General features: G+C 39.3%; 1 protein-coding gene and 3 non-coding genes across 5 annotated transcripts; 1 reads left to right on the forward strand and 3 right to left on the reverse strand.

Moving 5' to 3' along the window:
• Positions 1-3,792: 3,792 nt before the first annotated feature.
• On the reverse strand, positions 3,793-3,988 carry LOC122064263. Its single transcript, XR_006135634.1, has one exon. It is a non-coding gene; the product is annotated as a U2 spliceosomal RNA (small nuclear RNA).
• Positions 3,989-5,649: 1,661 nt separating this feature from the next.
• Positions 5,650-5,810, reverse strand: LOC122064261. The gene has a single exon (XR_006135632.1). It is a non-coding gene; the product is annotated as a U1 spliceosomal RNA (small nuclear RNA).
• Positions 5,811-9,063: 3,253 nt separating this feature from the next.
• On the reverse strand, positions 9,064-9,259 carry LOC122064262. The gene has a single exon (XR_006135633.1). It is a non-coding gene; the product is annotated as a U2 spliceosomal RNA (small nuclear RNA).
• A 6,689-nt stretch (positions 9,260-15,948) lies between these two features.
• On the forward strand, positions 15,949-19,297 carry LOC122064256. 2 transcript variants are annotated; one of them, XM_042627966.1, is made up of 5 exons: positions 15,949-16,564; positions 16,660-16,760; positions 16,861-17,458; positions 17,542-17,876; positions 18,098-19,297. In XM_042627966.1, exons 1-5 carry the CDS (start codon positions 16,378-16,380, stop codon positions 18,839-18,841), a joined length of 1,965 nt encoding a protein of 654 aa, XP_042483900.1. In that variant the 5' UTR covers positions 15,949-16,377; the 3' UTR covers positions 18,842-19,297. The 2 variants fall into 2 exon arrangements, with proteins under 2 accessions (XP_042483900.1, XP_042483899.1); XM_042627965.1 differs by having other exon boundaries at positions 15,950-16,564; positions 17,542-18,029.
• The last annotated feature ends 658 nt before the right edge of the window (positions 19,298-19,955 follow it).

Consider the following 19,955-nt stretch of genomic DNA (forward strand, 5'->3'; position numbering starts at 1 on the left):
TTCTGGAAAGCTTTAAGGAACAGGATATTAGTTGAACTGTCGTTATCCACCAAGATCCTTTTTACTCTACAATTGGCTATGGTCATGGTGATTACCAGGGCATCTTTGTGTGGCATGTGCACCCCTTCCAGTTCTTCATCCGAGAAGAAAATAATTGTCCCTATCTTCGCCTTCTTATTCGACCATTCAGCCACATGCACGCTTCTCTCATAGGTTTTTGCTTTTCTGGCCGAGACTGAACTTTCTCTAGCGGCTGGGTCTCCATAGATTGTTGCTATAACCCTAGTTGGGCTTATATTTTTGTCCCAAAGGCAATGGTCAGCTTCCTCGGGTGTCCGGTCCCTTTTCCATTCCTGGTTGGCTCTGCGGGCTGGTCCCCTTCTTTCCTGGCGGCCTTTGCTGTCTCTATGACAGTTATCCCTGCGGTTATTACCATCTTGGGCCTCCTCTTCACGTTCTACGAATCGGCCTAGATATACTCTTCGGATCATTCCTTCTATTTCTCCTTTCAGGTGCCAACAATCTTCGATGTCGTGGCCGTGAACACACCTCTCCCATTTTTATATCCAAAAGCTTATTATCTTTTCTGTGTCACTAGAATAGTGACAATTCCATGTAACCGAACATAGTAACACATGAAAACTAATCCATTAAAATTAACAACCTAGCTATAACTCCATAACTATCGCATAGGTATCTTCTTTGTTTTCAACATGAGAAAATATTATGTTTTTTTCTTGGGTAGAAGAGAATAATATGTCACTAGCATTGAGCCATAAACTCGGACATCTAAAGTTCAACTCTCATTAGGCACACCTTAGGTCACTCACACAGGGTGTTTAGTGCTCTTCACTGCTTTCAGTGAAAGTTGAATGGTTCTCATTCAACCTCAGTATAACCCGATCCAAGCGATTGTGGGGTCTGTATGAGCCCGTGGGACTAGTCAGGCCGAAGGCTTGGATACCCCATCGTTAGCAAAAAAAAAGTGTTACTAACACTAAGATCGTCATTCAAGAAAACCCTTCCTTTAATGGATTACAATATTTGTTTACAATCGAAACCAAGATTTTAAACAAGAAATTAGGGGATGGAATCAGTCCCAAAAACCATAGGTTCGACCCTTAAATCTAAAAACTTGACAATTTTATGGTCTCTTGGCATAAATCGGCCGTACTGAATCCAATTAGAATCGAACAATCGATTTTTATCGAAACCTTTGAATTCATCGATTCGATATCCAATGCTTAATTCGTGTCACCCTAAGTAAAATAATAATAAAGATAAGCATGCTAAGTGGTTGCTAATTTACAAGCCCTGCGAAAGAATAAGGTAGTAGAGGATATTAAAATCACAAACCGGAGCCTATCCATCCTGTCAATACCGGCTCCTCTCCTTAGCATTCATTGTTCAGGTCCGCCCATAATTACTTGAGCAAGCGACACATGGCAAAATGATGATCTAACGATTTGAAAAAGGTGCAGAAAACGAGGCACTGACAAAGGTTCAGAGAACGAGGTGCCAAGAATCGTTAGATCATCGCCTCGCCATGTGTTGTTTACCTAAGTAACTATGAATAAGTCTCAGGCCACAGGCACTAAGAAGAGAAGCCAAATTTGTGCGCTAACGACACCTTTTAGATTTTTTTATTTTTTATTATTATTATTTTTTTCTTATGATAGCACCTTCTAGATATAAAGAGTAGAATTGAACCAGCGATCATGAGTCATGTAGTCGACCACATTTAATTAGGGTATGGATTAGTTGATTTTAGTTTTATTCGATTTTTGTTATCATGTGCTGCTGGCCATTTGAAAAGGAAATTGGTCAATGGATTGCTTTGCTACTTTTTTTGTGACATGGATGGGTCGATCCCCCGATTGCGGGATGAAAGCAAAGCCCTACCCCTTCTTCAGATTTTCAACAAAAGAGAGAGAGAGTAGATGATAAGTACATGGAGGTGTTTTTAAGCTTGGCATTAACTCCTGTTTGATTGATGCACAAGTAGGTCCTCTCATTCCATACTTTTTTTTTTTTTTCTGGTGTAGATCATTTTCATACTTAACGCATAGGCAATTCCAAGTTTCATGCATGGTGGAGGACAAAGTAGACCAAAATATGATTAAACAAACAAATTACAAATTACAAAAAAATAAAAAAAAAAAAAAAAAAAAAAAAACCTAAAATTATAGGTCATCCAAAATACATGGGAATAAGTGAATACAAATTGGGGTATAAATGAATTTGAGAAGTGATTAGTCAAGGTGGCTCAACCTATCCACATGGTTGGAAGTTGGTTTCCAGGTTTAAAAATTCGTTATGTTTCGTTGTGTTGATCAATCTAAAATTATTAAAATTTTATCAATATATTGTATTTTTTCATGTTTTTCACTTAGTCTTTCACGAGAGAGAGTTAATGGCCTTTAATTAGTGAAATGAATGAAACAACATGACCAAAATCTTGATGAAATGACCAAAATTGTGTGTTATATGTTTTGTTCGTAATTTCGTTTCAATTAAAAAAAAAAAATCAAAAAATTCGGTGAGTTTTCAAACCATGGTTGGCATATCATCTATCACATGACTAAATCTGTTAGAATATGTTGTAAGCTTGGGAGTTGGTCGATATTGCCACATTTTTGCCAAAAGAAAAAATGTCAATAATATTTTTAAGGAAAGGGTTTGCTACCAAGTTGAGTGGCCTTATGTCAACGTGAGCCCAATGAAAATTTGCACACGAATGTCCAACGGGAAGGGGTAGGCTGATTATTTTACTAAACCATGTGTCATGTGAGAGAACCTAAGGGGACATGGCAGCATTCTTTTTCCCCACATTTTTATTCTTATAAACTGTTCTAACCTCACTACTCGATTGGCTGACAGATGTGGGATAGACAAAGGAACCACGTGCATTTTTTTGTCAATTTTTTTTCAGAAGTATTATTAAGGTCTAACCCATTTAATACTGATATGTATTTGTAACTTTTTTTTCGTCATTCCCAAACTTACTATGGTAGCTATACCTGCTATTCGAATTATCAAATTTAATTTAACATATATAGACATGGTTTATAGTTGCTGGTGTGTTGGATGATATTTGAGTTCTATTTAGAGGGATCTCTAAAGTAAAGGAAGCGATCAAATTAAAAGGTGGTTTTGGGTTTAAGCCTTTTGGCCCTCCCCGCCCTTCTCCACCTCATAACGTATGATAATAAAAATGAATTTTTAAAATTGTGTTCCTTAAGATTTAATCTGATAGTTGGAAGCGCAAATTTGATTCACAGTCGTATCCGATCAAAGGGTATTTAAATCCAATTTTGAATAATCGAAAATATAATTTATTCAATTCGTATAAATATCCAATTAATTATCTTGAGAGTTCTTGATCATTTAATAGATTCTAAAGAATGAGAAAAAGAACTAAGATGAATGAGATATGGATTAATTGAGAGCGAATTATATTTGCTGAGGGAATGATGGTTTGATATACACAAGTCAAGGATGTAAATGGATAATCAAAAATTCAAATTCAATCTTTATGTACATCTATATCCAATTAGGATATCCAAATCCAATCACATCCTATCCTGATTATTCTTCCCTTCTTGTGATTGCTTCCTCATTCTTGATTCAAAATTTTAATCCAGATAAATCTATACTTAAGAATACAATAGAGTAAAAACGGATTAATCCAAAGTCTGTAGTTCTATTAAAAGAAAAAGGTAAATTGTTTATCGTATCTAAACATTAGCAGACAATATGATCAGGATATTAAAATGTTTCAATATTGTTTTGGTGGGGTGCGCCAGGCCCATGCAGTAGTCCAACGCATGGGCGACGCTCTGAGGACCCGGCAGCAAGCTACCTTGGTGGGCCCTCCCCCAAGAAAAATTAATTTAATATCATGTAAGTTGATGACCCACGTATCAGATGTTAAACTGATAAGAACAGATACTACAATTGATCTTAGCCAAAAGGCCAAGAAAAGTATGCTTTGTTATGAGTCTCTGCTCTTGTTCTATGGCAGTTTCATGCCATGCGTCTTCCTTCATTATCCGATGTGGGATTTAGTTAGTTTTCACTTCTCTTATCATCTCCCTATCTTATATTCCATTTTAGATGGATGTAAACATTAGGCTTACAATTCAAGGGGTGGAAATGACCGCTCATCAAAGAATAGTGTTATTCACGAGAATGGATCCTATGCAAGTATGTTTACTTGGACGAATGTATGAGTATCGAACATCTTTTCTTTTTATTTTCATATATATTCCTCTTCACCCTCTAAATGACAAAAAATAGGATAGGTTCTAGATCCTCACATGTATTTCCAGATGAATGTACGTGTAAAGGATCCCATTACACTATTGACGATCCAATTTTATCTCTTAAACACTACATATACCTTGTATTACTTTCATTGCCCTTTATCTCAACTAGCTAAGACAATCTTGACACAAGCCATGGATTGCATCCGATTCCATTTTGGATTGATCGGAATTAGTCGAAACCTTTGAACCCCCCCCAGTGAGGACTAGCCACTCTGGAATGGCCAGAATCGGGTTGGGCTCGGACGATTATAAATCACTTGATTGAATTCTGATTTTTTAAATAATGTATTAAGTTTATTAAGGTTTCTCCATTGTGGCCTAGTGGTCACAAGTTCAAGTCAAGAAACAACCATTTCACAGAGATAAGACTGCACATATTATGAATTTCCCAAACTTACAGTGGTATAAGCCTCTTTGTTGGCTACACCCTTTTTTTTTCTGTCAAGTTGATTATTGATGAGGGTAATTGTCTCTAACCACAGCACGGCCAAGGATCGTTCGAACTAATGTTGTACTGCCACCTAGGCTCTTCATCAGGCCGAGTTACCACCTCGGCATCTCATCATGCCGTACTACCACCTCGACTCCTCATCAGGCCGAGCTACCACCTCAGCCCCTCATCAGTCCAAGCTATCACCTCGGCCCCCCATCAGGCCGAGCTGCCACCTTGGTCCTCATCAGGCCGAGCTACCACCTCGGCATCTCCTCAGGCCGTACTGCCACCTCGGCCTCTCCTCTGGCCGAGTAGCCACCTCGGCCCAGCATCATCAGGCAGGGCTCCTAGAAAAGTGCTCTCACCCACTCCTACATTCAAGGAACGTAATCACTTATCACAAGAACATGACTCTATCAACTACACATCATCAGAGGCATCCACCCCTCTCACAATCCACACCTTTGAAATAAGAGAGGAATATTTCTGAAAGATGCCCCAGAATCTAAAATATTCCTAGAATCAGAGAGCCATTCTCTTTAAGGACTCCACGTCCAGTAGGACTCTCCACGGACTTCCCTATTTCTCCACTCCATCATTAGCTTATAAATACCAAGGTAAGCCTCCACTGTGGGGATCATCACTTCTTTCAACTGAAAACTCTCTTGAGTATTTGCTGTGGAAATATCTGACTTAGGCATCGGAGAGTCCCCCGTCGGGTCAGCCCGGTTCCTTGTCTTCTCTTCTATGCAGATCTGCTAGAGCATCAAGAGCTACAAAGAAAAGAAGATCCGCTGGTCAATTTTTACCACATCAATTATCAATAAAGACAAGCTTTACATAAAATCAGATTACAAAGAAGAACTAAAATGTTAAGTACTAAGAATGGTAGGGGCCGCACGAACGCGTACCCCCTTTGCCACAAATTATGACGTACACTCTCCCACTTGGGGAGATGTTAGGCGGGCACCCCTCCCAAGTGCAATGGAGGTCACCAACCTAGGCAATGGCCCTTCTTGATCACCCATAAACCCCGTCCAGGTAAGTATGTTTTCTTCACATAGCCTTCCCTTATTTATGTGCTCTTTTACCCTCACTCCTCTAAAGCTTACCGATGTGGGACTAACAAGTATGGACCTCAAAGAGGGTACCTATATGCCTAATTTCCTATGGTCTCTCTTTTCTTCTTGACCAGAGTAATTGGAAGCATCATATTTTGGTTAAGGAAGAAAAATCTTTATTCACTTGTGTGGATCTGCACCAAAATTTAGGTGAGTAAGGAAAAATTTTACTATCGCCCACTTTGATACTTCCGTGCAGCTTTTCAGTGGTCTATATGTTAACATAGTGTACACAAAAGTGGATAGGGTTCTCTTGCCCTTTGGTTAATTACATATGTATGAACTATGGTCAGCGGCGTCTTACCCTTCTTAGAGTTTGGATAGTTGCGATTAATTTGTTCTATCTTTGGACTATGATATCATTGATGTGGGAGCCCAATGGAGAGTGATTAAGATAGGACCAAGGTTTTAAAACTCAGAGATCTATCTTGGGATCAGTCTCAACTAATACGGATTTGATTGGATTTGGATAGATTTATCCTTGTTTTGTTTAAAAAAAAAAAAAGAAGGTTATTTTGAACCTTTTTACCCTTATACCTTATCATTGGATTGGGATCACGGATCGGTCTCAATCAATACTTTGATACGGGTAATTTGATTTACTCGATCCAATACAATTTTTTATACCATGGATAGGACTTATCAAGTGTGGATACACATTTTATTTGGATTATTATATCAAATCTAACATGTATTTATGGTTTAGAAATTCAAATTTTTCCTCATTCCAGAAAAACCGTTTCCTAATAAGGAGTGACAATCAGGCTGTTTGTGACTTTCTGAAATCCAAGAAATGTTAAGAAAATGCCAGAAGATTTAACTGATATAATGAAATTAGCTAATACAGATTCGAGGTAGAATAGGTTGGGGGACGATTTTTGTAAGTGTGCTATTCAGTAATTTAGTTCACGGTATCGTTTCTCCACTATATCAATATTGAGACAAATCGGCCGTATCCAATCATATCTGATGATTCTGCCCATAAGATTTCGATAACATATTTTTTTTACTATTTTTCCCTAAAAATTTTGTACCATTGATCTAGTATTAGATCAGCTAATAGGACCGACATTATGACATTGAGTGATTCAATACCGATTCCTCAATCCACGATGTTCTTCCCTTCTTGTGATGTCTACTTGCAGAAAATGAGTTATTCCATTTCTGCGTTGGATGGAATATATTGGAACTTCAAATTGCATATTTCAAAGGCTTAGGGCCTGTTTGATTTTGTTTTTAGAAACGTATTTTTCCCTTTTTTTGTGCTCAGAAATGGGAAAACACCCCAAAAACTTATTGATTTTTTTATTTCGTTTCACTTGTTTTTTGAATTAGAAATATAATTTTATGCCAAGCTATTTCTTTGTCTAGAAATAGGAATGGAGAAACAAGTCAGACCTATTTTTCTTTTTCTAGAAATAAGTGAGAGAAATAAAAATTGTGAAAAACCCGATACCTCACTCAACCTTCGCCAAATCCCATCACATTATTGAAATTTCTCGCTATCCAAAAGCGGCTACTCCAACGTGGTTGTGCAAACCTCACAGTTCCAAACTGTCTTCATCCTTTTGAAGCTCATCTCCACGAAGCATACCTGCAACTTCAATGTTGTTCCTTCGCTTGTGAGCTGCATTCTTACAACATGGTACCTTCACTTGTGTCTCAAACCCGACTATACTGTTGAAAACGTTTCGAGAAATAAAAATATCAAACACTTTTTGGCAATTTGAAAAATCGTTTCATCCCACAGAAACAGGAAAACACTACTGTTCTAGACACAGAAACAACAGAAATATAATCAAATGCCCTTGGTATTTTACTTCATTTTAAAAAAAAATGAAGGGCTTAGTATTACAGCCTGCTTCTCAGAGACTATACCTTTCGACTCCAAGGCCCAAGTCATTAAGTTGAGGTTGGTTTCAAATACTTGGCCTCTTTCGTGTTCAACCCAGCCCAAGTTAATCTAACAGCGGATTTAGTATGCCAGCTTTGCCCTCTACTCCTTTCTGCGTTCTGTTCCTTCTCATTTGGACAATTCCATGCTCCACGCCAGAAAAGGTAGTGCTGGTAAGTGGGGTTGGGATGTATTGGCATTTTTCAGTTAGAGATTTTTCCTATGCTCCTGTTTCACAAAATTATATGTGAAGGTGGTGAGCAGTCTCCTTGGAAGTAATTTGTGTGGATGATGGTTTCTTGGTTTCTTGTTTATAGCTGAGTTTTTTACTATACTACTTGGATGAATTGTTACTGCCAGGGTGTGGGATGACTTCTGTTGAATCAGATTGATTTTCTCGGCATTGTTGGAATTAAATGCTCTGAATCTCTCAAATCCGATTCATCGGAATTAAGAAAGCTCTTCACCTAGGGGTTTCAGGGCTCAGCTCAAGCAGGTTTGGCCACATTGGTGGGTAAGAAGTAAGAACCCTAGCTGAAACGGCTCTGCTTGCTAAAGGTGCATGATGCTACCCCTCTCAAATGATTTCTGTACCACATATTAATTGAACTGATAGAGTAACCCATTGGTTGTTTCCCGTGCCACGGGATAGGAAACACTTATCTTTGAATTGCTGTATGGGACTTTACTAGAGAGGAGTTGGTTCCCAAGCGAAATGATAGGGAGGGAGGGAACATATTAAAATATAAACTGCAAGTCAGTGCCATAACCAATTGCTTGTTTCTCAGTGGCAAGTTATATGCATGGCTTTACGTATCAGTATCGTATGGGGTGATACACTGGAATCCAATACCAATATGAAACAGGTGAACCGAGCAAAAATTGGTGGTTCAGTTATGAAATTAGTCTTGGCCCCGAATCCAAATCGACATCTGGTCAAGAACTATTTTTGTATAACCTTTGATTATATGACAAACGATACAAGATAAGCGTTGAGGTTACATAGTGGCTCTCCGCCTAATGACACTGAGCGCCGCCAGCCTATTGGGCCCTAGTAGGGATGGGTATCTTAGGGATGTGTATGAAAAGATACAATCTCACAACCTCTTCTCCTTCAGCTCTATCTAAAACTGCCGCCACTAAGCTAAGCTAACGTAATGCTAGAATGGAACTATCTCACACAGCCTCTCCTTCCTTGCCAGCTGCCCCTTTCCTGAGAATCATTATAATAGATGAGATGCACCAATAAGACAATTTAAATCATTAACAAATATTAGACTCGTTCTGCTGGGGTGCGCCAGGCCCATGCAGTAGTGCAAGGCATAGGCGACACTTTAGGACCCCGGCAGCAAGCTACCGTGATGAATCCTCCCCCGAGAAAAATTAATTTAATATCATGTGGGTCGATGACCCACATATCAGATATTAAACTGATAAGAACAGATACTACACTTGATCTTAGCCAAAAGGCCGAGAAAGGTATGGTTGAGACAGTGTATCTGTTTTTTTTTAATAGAAGTCTTCTGCTATGCCTCTTTTCTATGTAGCCGATGTGGGACTAAGTTCCCACTTCTCCGTTTTGCAAGTCTCACAGGATTCTTGCAAGTGGCTGCTATGTGGGCCTGTGATTTCTCCCTTTGTGATGCTCAAACCCATAACATGCTATGTTTTATATTTCTCTTTGTATCATTCACTATAAAGTCTGAATTCATCAAGAAATATTTTTATCACACTATAGTTGTATTGTTAACTGATCTTTAGTCTGAGTCGACATGAACCCTAGACACCCAATTTAGATCAGCAGCTCCGGATTCCGGGATGGCAAGAACCAAGATTAGGCTCAGCCGATTTTGGCTCCATTTTTTTATGTTGTGTCAAGTGGATTATAATAAAGCCAGTCTCGTTAATTAATGAGTCTTTTGATCATGGTTTAAGGAAATGGATTGGATTAATATCGGTCTCATCCAATTTCAATTCTTGTTTAGTGCCGTTTGGTAGATCAATAAGGACAGGGTAATAAAAAATAATTTTAGTATTGCATAGTCAGATCTAGGCTGAAACAGGATTGAATTAATATTGGCTCTATTCGATCCTAAGACCGATTCGAATACCTTAAACCTTGCTTTTGATTAGGTAGCTACTCCCTACCAAAAACAAAAAAAAAAAAATTAAGTAACAACTCTATGAATAAAAGAGATAAAGAGTGTCTTATTCTAGTAAATCAATCTTTTAATGCAGAGCACACACATCATATAAGGTTTTCATATCTCCTTTTTTTTTTCCCCCTCTTTAGAACATAAGGTTAAAACTATATAATTAAACCTTCTAAGTTCAGCAATGGCATTACTTGCATAAAATCCCAATGGTTAGGACTGACTCTAATCCAATCTTTCTAGATGTACTCAGTGCACGAGGCTCCCACATATGAAAGGTATGGGGGTGAAAACTATGCATCCTTACCTCGAGAATGTCGAGAGGTTGTTTCGACCGTTTCACCACCATGTCGCAACATACGTGCTTGTACCATTGGACCTAGCATCCCGTCAATTCAATCCTTCTAGAATCTTTCAAAAGTGGGAGAAAGGGAAACACCTTATGGCACCAGATGAAGACGAGAGAGTCGCATGACCTCCTAAGAGTTTACACTCTATTGGCGAAACACCAAGCACCAACCAACTGGGCAAGCAATTGCGTTCAATTAATAATCCTACCTATGGTTTGTGCCACAAACATCATCGGAATACCTGAATTTTCAGAAAGAGTGTGGGCTACGGGCCTTTAGGGCTTAGAACTGATTGTTTGCATTTGCCTTCTTTCCCCTAAATTAATTATGTACTTTTTTAATTCTAATGATATACCGATAAATAATTTGGTTTCTTTCTTTCATACCTTCTTCATTATTGTTTGTTATTTTGTATGAAAACATAGGAATTTGGTCATTTTTGAGTCGCAAAAACCAAATCTGCATACTATTTTGAATCAGGTACAGTACTGACAGCTTTTGGCCCGTTTGACAATCAAATACCCCACAGGTTAATGCTATAGAACCTAAACCTGTTCAGATACCAAAGATTCCTTTTTTGCTTGTAATGTTCTTGTCATTTTTGTTGTATCTAATCATTCTCAAAATATTTCTAGATGGGCCACTACCTTGTTTTCAGAAGTTAGATGATTATTACTATATGCTAACTATGTGATGATAGGAGAAGGTATTGAAGCAACAGCAAGGGCATTTTTCATGAGATGAGAGAAGCAGACAAGGATGAGAAGTTTCGAGATTTGAAGCAACTGAAGACCTTGAACCTTTGATGGCTATTACCAACTTTTTACTTTGGTCATGGACCACTTTTCTTCTTCTACTTAAAATGGAGAATCTTTTGTCCATACCTAATTTTTGTGTAAAAACGAACAACAATAATCTTATCCGTTTGATCAAACTTATTACCTTTAAGGCAATGATCGAAAAAATCGGGACGAAGGAAGTCAATTATTTTATTTGAAACTATGAACTCTATGTAATGTTCTTGTGTTTTATTATAATAAAAAAAATTATGAATCAAATTGTGAGCTCTTAAAAGAAAGTAAATGATTATCGTCCCATGAGAGAGAGAGAACATATTGATCATATTTGTTTCCACTTGAGTCCCCAACTTTGCCGCAATGATTGACCTAATTTCCTACCCAATTTGAGCATCAAACACCACAAAAAAAATTGATGAACTTGATGCAAACGAGGTACCAAACATGATGCATAATTGTGATATGACATGTAGAATTCAAATAAATTGGCCTTTTAATGCAGAGCAAACAAGATTCTCAGCTGTCACACACACCCACTCAACCGTGATTGACTATGGTGACCCCCTCCCCTCTCACCGATGAGAAATCCACATGGTAGGAGGGGAGGGGGGAGAGAGAAAATGTCAAGCGGAAGAGACTTCTTTGTTTTTTTGCAAGACCCACAACTGGGCCATCAAAGGACCCAAAAGGGGCCAACAAGGGCACAATAGGCCCACTTATTGTTACAAAATTACAATACAATTATTGCCTACTAACCATTACTTAGAGGGTGGGGGTCTAATACTCAACTACTCCTTTGATTTAAGTTAGACTTCTACTGTGTGGCAGTCACCACTCATCTGGATTAAAGTTTTCATACGTATAATTGATGAGTGGCCACTGTAGTGGCCCCTCAAATTTTGCTGATGTTAGGGTTTTTCAAACAAAAAAGGATTAAATTTTTCTAAGGTCATTCACCGTGGCTCATCACGATGACTTATAATAGGAGGAGGGGGAGAGGTGAGAAGTGATGGGGTCACATCTAGATTGTTTCATCATTCAGTCACCAATAAAGGAAAACTTTGTCCTCGAAAAAATCTAATACATTTAGGACTTCATATTAAGATTATGTTTGGTTGAGATTTTCTTACAGAATTATAGACTTAGAATTGAAATGGAATTTGGAAGAGCATAAGTAGGTTAAGGCTGAAGATTGATTTCTAGGAATCGCATACCGAATTCTAAGAATAGTAATCAATTTTGTACTGAACCCATAAACTGTTAAAGTGAATAATTAGAACAATAAAGTGAATAAAATGATTTTAAACCTAATAAAACCGATTAAATTGATGAACCAAATAATCAAACCAACTAAACCGAATAGAAGCGATTATAAACTGCATAATTAGAAACTGACTACAAAATGATTAACCAAAACCTCAGCTTGGGAAGTTGAAAGTGATTAATTACCAGTTCTGTTTCAATGAAACTTGTTTCAGTTTCAATTTCTTTCCATTACATCATGAACCAAACCATAAACTAGAACTAACTGATTAAAACCCTTATTGACCTATTGACTGGTGTTTCTACCAAAAAAAAATAATTTTTGACTGGTGTTTGTGACAAGTCACAATCCTGATTTTTGGTAGATCAAGTTACAATCATGTTGATAATGCATTAAAAGGTTCACAAGTTTTGTCAACATGATGTGTCATGTCTCATGTGTGGTACAACTTATAAATTTAATATAAGAAAAAAGATTCTTCCCAAGTTGCATGACTCCTGTGCCTAGACACAAAGCCCTTCCTTCATGAAATGTGAAATTCCAACCCTCTTAATGCCAAGGTACATGCTTTCATTGGGCCCGCACCAGTGCAAGGGTCACACAATGATCTCTCATCCTTTTTCTCCAAAAATATTATGGGAGAAAGAAAGCTATTTTGTCGCATGGCCCTTCGCACCCAGATATAAGAGCACACAAAATTATCACTCCACTTCTTATGAAATACAAAATCACATGTCTTGCCCTCACCCATAGATATCATAGGAGAAATAACGTTGCTCAGTTGCATGGTCCCCCTGCATCTAGACATAGGAGCCTACAAAATTATCGTTCTACCTCCTGTGAAATAAAAAATCTCATCCATATTGATGCCCTTGTCCATTCTTCCCACCCCCCACCCGGCGGGTTGGTGTAAGGCTTATGCTACCACGCATTGAATTCTTGCCCATCTATGTTATTTACAATATTTAGGTCTGAGTTCCGCATGCACCTTCTTTTGTGTCGTTCAATGTTGCTAGAAGGGTCCCCCCACCCCCGGATAGGAGATTAGGCCCATCAGGGAGAGGAATGTTGGGCTTTATTGAGAACACTCCAACAAATGGGACCACTAATCAGTGGTCGCATGCCGGCCCAGAAATAAATAAAATTCTATCGGTTAATGTGACTCTTAAGGTCTCTACCCATTGCTTGTTTCAAAAGTCTTTAATGCTCTCTCTGTCTCTCATAATTCAAAAAAAAAAAAAAGCAGAAAACTATAAATGTGGGCTAAACTGTGTGCACCTACCCTAACAACCTAAAGGGTGTGAGGTCCATTTCAATAATATTTGATCATAACTGTAACCCCAAAAAAGAATGAGGTGCAATGAGACTCTAGGGGGGAAGTATTTTGGGCTGGGCTGGCTCAGTAATATTGGTCTAGGTCTAGCCTAGTATTGGCCTTCTTAACTATGCAAACTTGTATATAGGGGGTGTAAGGGCATTGATTCTACCATGTGGTATCTTACCTAGCTAGCATCCAAGTGTAGCCCAATTCACCCTTGTGGGAAATGGTTGTAGCCCAAAAAGTGTTTGGTCACATGGCAGGATAAGTTAACCTCTGTTTGGTCCCCACTCCCCCGGAACAGTGTGGGCTATCCTGATTCCAAATATTACTCTGTTTGGTCTCTTTTCTTTTAACTTTATTTTTCGTTTGCTTCTTTCCCACTTTCTTTTTCGTTTTCTTCTTTCCCCTTATCCCTATCTAGTTTCCTGCTTTGCTGCACTCTCTGCTCCTGCTTCACAGTCCAGACCAGAAATGGAAGCTATGCTTGTAGCCTTGTATATAGGACATCTCCCAATCTCAAGCGAGAGTGGTGAATATTCACGTACGTGAAGGTCCCTAATCCATGGATATAACATCTATTAAATAAGGAGAGAGAAAATAGATGCTATATCTACAGATCAGAGACGTTCACCTACGTAAAGATCGACCATACTCCTCTCAAGCTATATGTGGGGAAGCTGGATTGGGCCCCCTGAGAGCCTGGACGGAGCCTTCATGAGATATGATCGAAGAGACACTTTTAATCAGAAGTCTGAAAGTTGGCCCAAACACCGACTTGTTGAAGGGGCTAGTTCCATTGTATACAGCCTGGTTTTTCTGTTCCAAAGAGAGTCAAAGGATTGAAAACAATGAATATGGTTCAAAGTTCAAATTGAGTTACAGGGATTTGGCTCCTTTCCTAAGTGTTCATTGCCCTGATCTTGCCCATGGTTATTTTGGCGAGTACCACATGTCCAGACGAGGATTCAACGGTTCTCAACACCTAGCTTTTCACACCTCTATCAGTGTCTTGTTCACCATGCCTCTTTTCAAAGCATTGGATCTTCATTTAGATATATGACGCTCGCCCAAGTAGCTATGGGCTAACCTAGGCGATGGGCGCTTAGGAGAGGAGCCCGATCCTACCCACGGCGAATGAAAATTCCTTTACCCATGGTCATAATTGGTCCCTAGATTCTTGAGAATGTGGATCAAGTTCTTGTACAAGAACCTTGTACGGGCTGATCCTCATACATGGAATCCATCATAGAGTTGATTGTTGGGTGGATTCCATCTATGTGGATCAACCCCTTATGAGAATGATTCTCGTACGAGGGCTTGATCTTCTCTCAAATTCTTGAGGGGTTTCCTACACAGTTAATGAGAGAAGAAAAACTTTCTCCTAATTCTTACTTTCGATATACCTCTCATGTTTTGGGGATTTCTACTTCTCATATTGTATATATAATTTAAAAAAAAAAAATCTATTTGAGAATGGCCGTTGCGCCATAGACATAGGGGGCACAGTAACCACCATGTTCCTCCTTAGGGGCATGCGCCCATGTGTGGGTGTATGGACCACTTTTGAACAGAAAATACTTATCCATAATCTAATTTACACAAAGACACCTAGGTTATTCTTAAACTTTACCTATTAAATATTTTAAAAAATAATTTATATCAAAGAATGTGACCCTTACGTCAAGATACATGGGAGCAAAATGAAAAGTTCATCCCATAAAATGAAAAAATAACATGAAAAAATAACGTCTCTGGTAATGCTTTCTCATATATTCTTAGTAGTCAGTCCTTAGTAGTCTTTAGTCCTTACACACGCATAGGAGCCCAAAAGAGACACTTCCTCTTTTTAAATGCAAGAATTCTAAAATCTCATTGGAATCCCAGAACCTCAAAATATTGACAGTTGCATAGAAGATCGTTCCTGAACTCCATCAAAGACAGGCAGGTTTTGAATACAAACAATAGTACAAAAAATGGGATGAAGGTGATAAAGTGTATCACCTGAAAAACCTTTTGGTAGTATTCGTTCTTTCCTTTTTTTGGAGATTACCCAATGAAATCCATCGATTAATCCAAAAGCAAAAGACAAGTGGATAAGGGTAGAGGAATAAAAAGTGATAATTAACCCTCGAGAAAGGCGGAGGCCACTGGTCTGGTCCAGGGGGCGGATAAGGAATCCTTTTGCTGACAAAAATGTTATAAAAATTTCAAAAAGACCATAAGGGTCCATGTCATGACACTCGTCAGTCGTCACTGCTTACTGGTGCTTTTTCTAATTCAAAATTAAAAAAACCAATCAAGACTGTGGAGAGGAAAGACTTGAGGAGGGGAATCCTTGGCATCGTAAAGTGAGTAGAGAGAGCCGAGAGAGCGTGGCCATTTCGTCATCATCCTTCATTTCTCTTCATTTCCTTTCATTAGATTTCAATTCCCAATGCCTCACAGAAAGTTTACGTTGTGCTTCCTGGGTTCTCTCTGTAGCTCAATTGGGATCTTCTCATCAAAATGGATCCGTTTATTGCGCTTAAGTAACCTTTTTTCCTTCTTCTCTCCTTCTCTGTTCACAACTTAGATTCTCAGTCTCAGTCTCAGTCTCAGTCTGTGTGAACCTTAACTGAGGATTAATTCCTTTTCCTATTGTCCTCTCCTTTTACTTTCTTCTACCTTCTTCTTCTTTTCCTCCTCTTTTAACGCCTTTTCTTCAAGAAGCTAAGTTATGGTTAGAGAGTGGTCATGGGGTGGTGGCCGATCCTCGACCACAAGGAGAGTGGAAAGGGATACCTCTGGTTGCATCAGTGGTGTGCTTCAGCTACTTTTTGATCATCAGTTTCAGTTCCCCTTACACCAACCTTGCTTCAAGTCCCCAGACTCATTTCTTCCTGAAGACCCCACAATCCTTAAAGGTTATCTCTCTCTCTCTCTCTCTGATCAACTATTCTCTTCCAAGGTAGTTGGGTGAGATTTTTGAATTATATGTGGTGGGTTTTGTGTAATTTAGGTTTGGAAGCACCAAGGAATAGCTTGGAGTCAGAGGAGGATCCCTGCATGGGAACTCTGCGCTTATCTTCAATCACCAAGGAAGACGACTTGAATCTTCCAGTAAGAGAAATTAGAATTTATAAGAGGATTTGCATTTTTTTAATTTTTTTTCCTTTCTTTTAATCTTTCTTTCCGTGGTGGTTTCTTTTGTTATTTACAGAAAATGATCGAAATTCGATTAGGAACAAAAGGTGGCATGGAGGAGATATCTTCAGAGACCAGTACTTCTCCGGTGATCAAAACCCCGAATCTGGTAGCTCGGCTCATGGGTCTTGATCTCCTGCCTGAAAGCTCCCCTATTTCTTCCTCCTCCTCCTCGACCACCACTTCCGAATCAGCCCATGTCAGTGGACGTTCGCGAGGAAAGTTTCACCAAGAACAAAATCTTAAAGAGAAACTAGCTTGTGCAGCAGTGAGGAGAGATCTTCGATCCCGGAAAACTATCCATGAGAGTCGTTCTTTACCCGATTCTCCACGAATCTCTTCGGCCAGAAGATCATCAGATATGGATCCCAGGCTCTCTCTTCAAATCAATAAAGAGAACCTGATGGTTCCACCTGAAGAATTTACCTCTAGAAACTCCCTCTCTTGCTCTCATTATTCCACCAAGTCCAGAAAGAAAGAGTGGAGGCAAGGGAATGAAAACAGAAATCCAAGCTACTATGCTCGGCAGATTGTCAAACAGGTGAAAGAGAGTGTCGGCAGGAGAAAAATGGGTCTCGACATTACAAACACCACCAGAAACGGATCGAGTGAAGGTGATAGTGTAATGTTTTAATTAGCTCAAATTATTGTTCGTGTTCTTTGATCTGTCATATTGATTCTTTAATTATTCTATCAGATATTCCCACGATCAAACCCCATAGAACAAGGCTTTTAAATCATACAAAAATGGGAGATGAATCGAGCCCAGGTAAACACTCAGCACAATCACGCTCTCCTCGGCTCAGGTTCTTGGAGCCGGAAAATAAACGGGTCACAGCTCCATCAACCAGTCATGATCAATGCTTAAACAGTCCATCGACATCTGCAAGTACTGATAATGAACCACAACCAAAAGCTCCAAGGAGACCGAGACCGCAGCCCTCGAACAGATCAGCGACCACGAAATGCAAGAAAGGCAGCAGCAAGCGCTTCACTGAACGTCTCACAAAGCCTCCTCAAATTACAGAGACGGTAAGAAACATGAGAGAAGAAGCATTTGTCCGTGCAACCCCAGTAGCAAAACCTAATCACTACAAGAATTCCAAGAAAAACCCATTGTCTAAGGACCTTGTCCTCCTTGGGCTCAAGAAGGACCAGCAAAAGTGTTCTACTAATCAAAAACTGGTAATCCCTATCTCTCTTAATTTTGAATAAAAGTTCATTATTTTTAATTTTATTTAATGGTTTTTCAGGTAGCCCAAAGTTCAAAACAGAGTTCACAGTTATCTAGTTGTTTGAGCCAGAAGTACAACAGACAAGAAGAGACGGAGATGCTCGCCCGCCAAGACCAGAACAAGGGGAACAGTAACAGCAGCAGCAAGAAAGGTGGTAGTGCAGAATTCCGGTACGTAAAAAAGATATTAAGAAGTACAGGAATTCACAGGGATGCGTTTGTTTCTATCACGAGATGGTTCTCTCCATATCACCTTCTCAACCCATTAATCTTCCACTACCTCGAAAATTCCTTCCCTTACTCCAAAACAGAAAATAATGGCGATGACGATGAAGAAGAAGAAGAAGGAGAAGAAGAAATTGATCTGGGTACGATAAGGCACCGTTGCAATAGAAAGCTGTTGTTCCAATTAGTGGACGAGATTCTGGTGGATGTGCTGAGACCGTATCTGAAGAGGAAACCATGGCTCTGCTCCATCCATGGTGAGTTATTGCCAGCAAGTATCAACAAGGAAACCCAGATGAGGATGACGGGTTTGCGGCTTATGGAACTCTTGTGGTCGCGCATTCAGAGCTTCCCAGCCGCCAACTGTCAGATCCTCCAAGACATCGACAACCTGGTCGAGAAGGACCTGCCAGATGCTAACATCCACACGGTGCTCTCTTACTCTGAGGAAGGCGAGTCAATCGTCTTTGAGATCGAACGTGATATTCTCGACTCACTCCTTCATGAGATCGTGGCCACTTTCGTCTTCTTCGAGTAGAGAAGAGAGAGAAAGAGGAGAGAGAAGCCGTTTCTTGACGGATGGCTGACGTCAGTGAGTCTCCGTCCGTACGAAAACGGAAATTGCCGCACAAAATGTTGAGGAAAAGCATCCAGCGTAGAAACTGACATAAGTCACATGGAGTAATCACGTGATGAGATGCGATTCGTGGGTGGGGTGCGGTCCCTTGCTACACACGAGTGAAAAGTCGCTGCATAGTAGACACGTGGAAAATGGGCAACGACCGGCGCCGACAGCAATCGGCGGGGGCGGAGGTTCATTGGCGGGGGTTGTGGTAGGTTTAGTAGGTTACAGGTGGGCCGATTTCAAATGTGAAGTTGATCAGAGCGGGAAATTCAAATGGATGTATAGGCGCTATGGCTAGTATTTATTTAGTTAATAACATATGTTTAGCCAAATCTAAAATGTATAAAATAATTGTTTTGTCTTACTCTACTCACATGCTATCCCTTTTTATATGTATTTGTATCATTAATTTTACAAATACAATACCATTAATGAAGTGAATGATGCTCGGCCTGTGATGATCAAGGTAGTTAATGGGATGAAGGGTCCGCATATGATCAGTCAGATCCACCCGTGGATGGGTATAGACTGAAATTGATCCCTGATCCTTACAAATCCATTGGTAAGGCATAAAGGTAAAACGGTACAAAACACTAGTTATTTTAAGCAGAAATAAATTCATCTGATCTCAATCCGATCATTATTGGTATCATTTGAGACAAATTCTGAGTTTTAAAACTTTTGTTCAAGAGACCAAGTAAGATTGCAACCTAATGGTCATAGTTTCGAGTTGAGAGACTCCGCAAAACAGAGTTAAGGCTGCGTATACTGTGACCTATTGTAATTGTGGGAGCCTCATGTATTAGGTCCCTTTTTTTCTGTTTAATTGCAAGGGAAAATAAAGAGAAGGAAAGTGAAAATTTTTTAAACTAAAAAATGAAACTTCAATAATCATAATCCAACATTATTCATTGAATACGACAACCCAGTACCAGGTAAGCTGCTGTTCAGCTGTTGCTTACCATTCAAACAGAGGATATCAGGGTGTAGATACAAGCCAGATTCACCATTTAACAGGTAAATCCTG

The sequence above is a fragment of the Macadamia integrifolia genome, unplaced genomic scaffold, assembly GCF_013358625.1.
Source record: "Macadamia integrifolia cultivar HAES 741 unplaced genomic scaffold, SCU_Mint_v3 scaffold1584, whole genome shotgun sequence".
Classification (NCBI taxonomy): Eukaryota; Viridiplantae; Streptophyta; class Magnoliopsida; order Proteales; family Proteaceae; genus Macadamia; species Macadamia integrifolia.

What these genes read in the sequence shown, in the direction of transcription:
- LOC122064256 (XM_042627965.1), top strand. Translation starts at nt 16,378, where the DNA reads ATGGTTAGAGAGTGGTCATGGGGTGGTGGCCGATCCTCGACCACAAGG. An exon ending in AGACCCCACAATCCTTAAAG is followed by an intron (nt 16,565 to 16,659) that starts GTTATCTCTCTC and finishes TGTGTAATTTAG; the next exon opens with GTTTGGAAGCACCAAGGAAT. An exon ending in AAGACGACTTGAATCTTCCA is followed by an intron (nt 16,761 to 16,860) that starts GTAAGAGAAATT and finishes TGTTATTTACAG; the next exon opens with AAAATGATCGAAATTCGATT.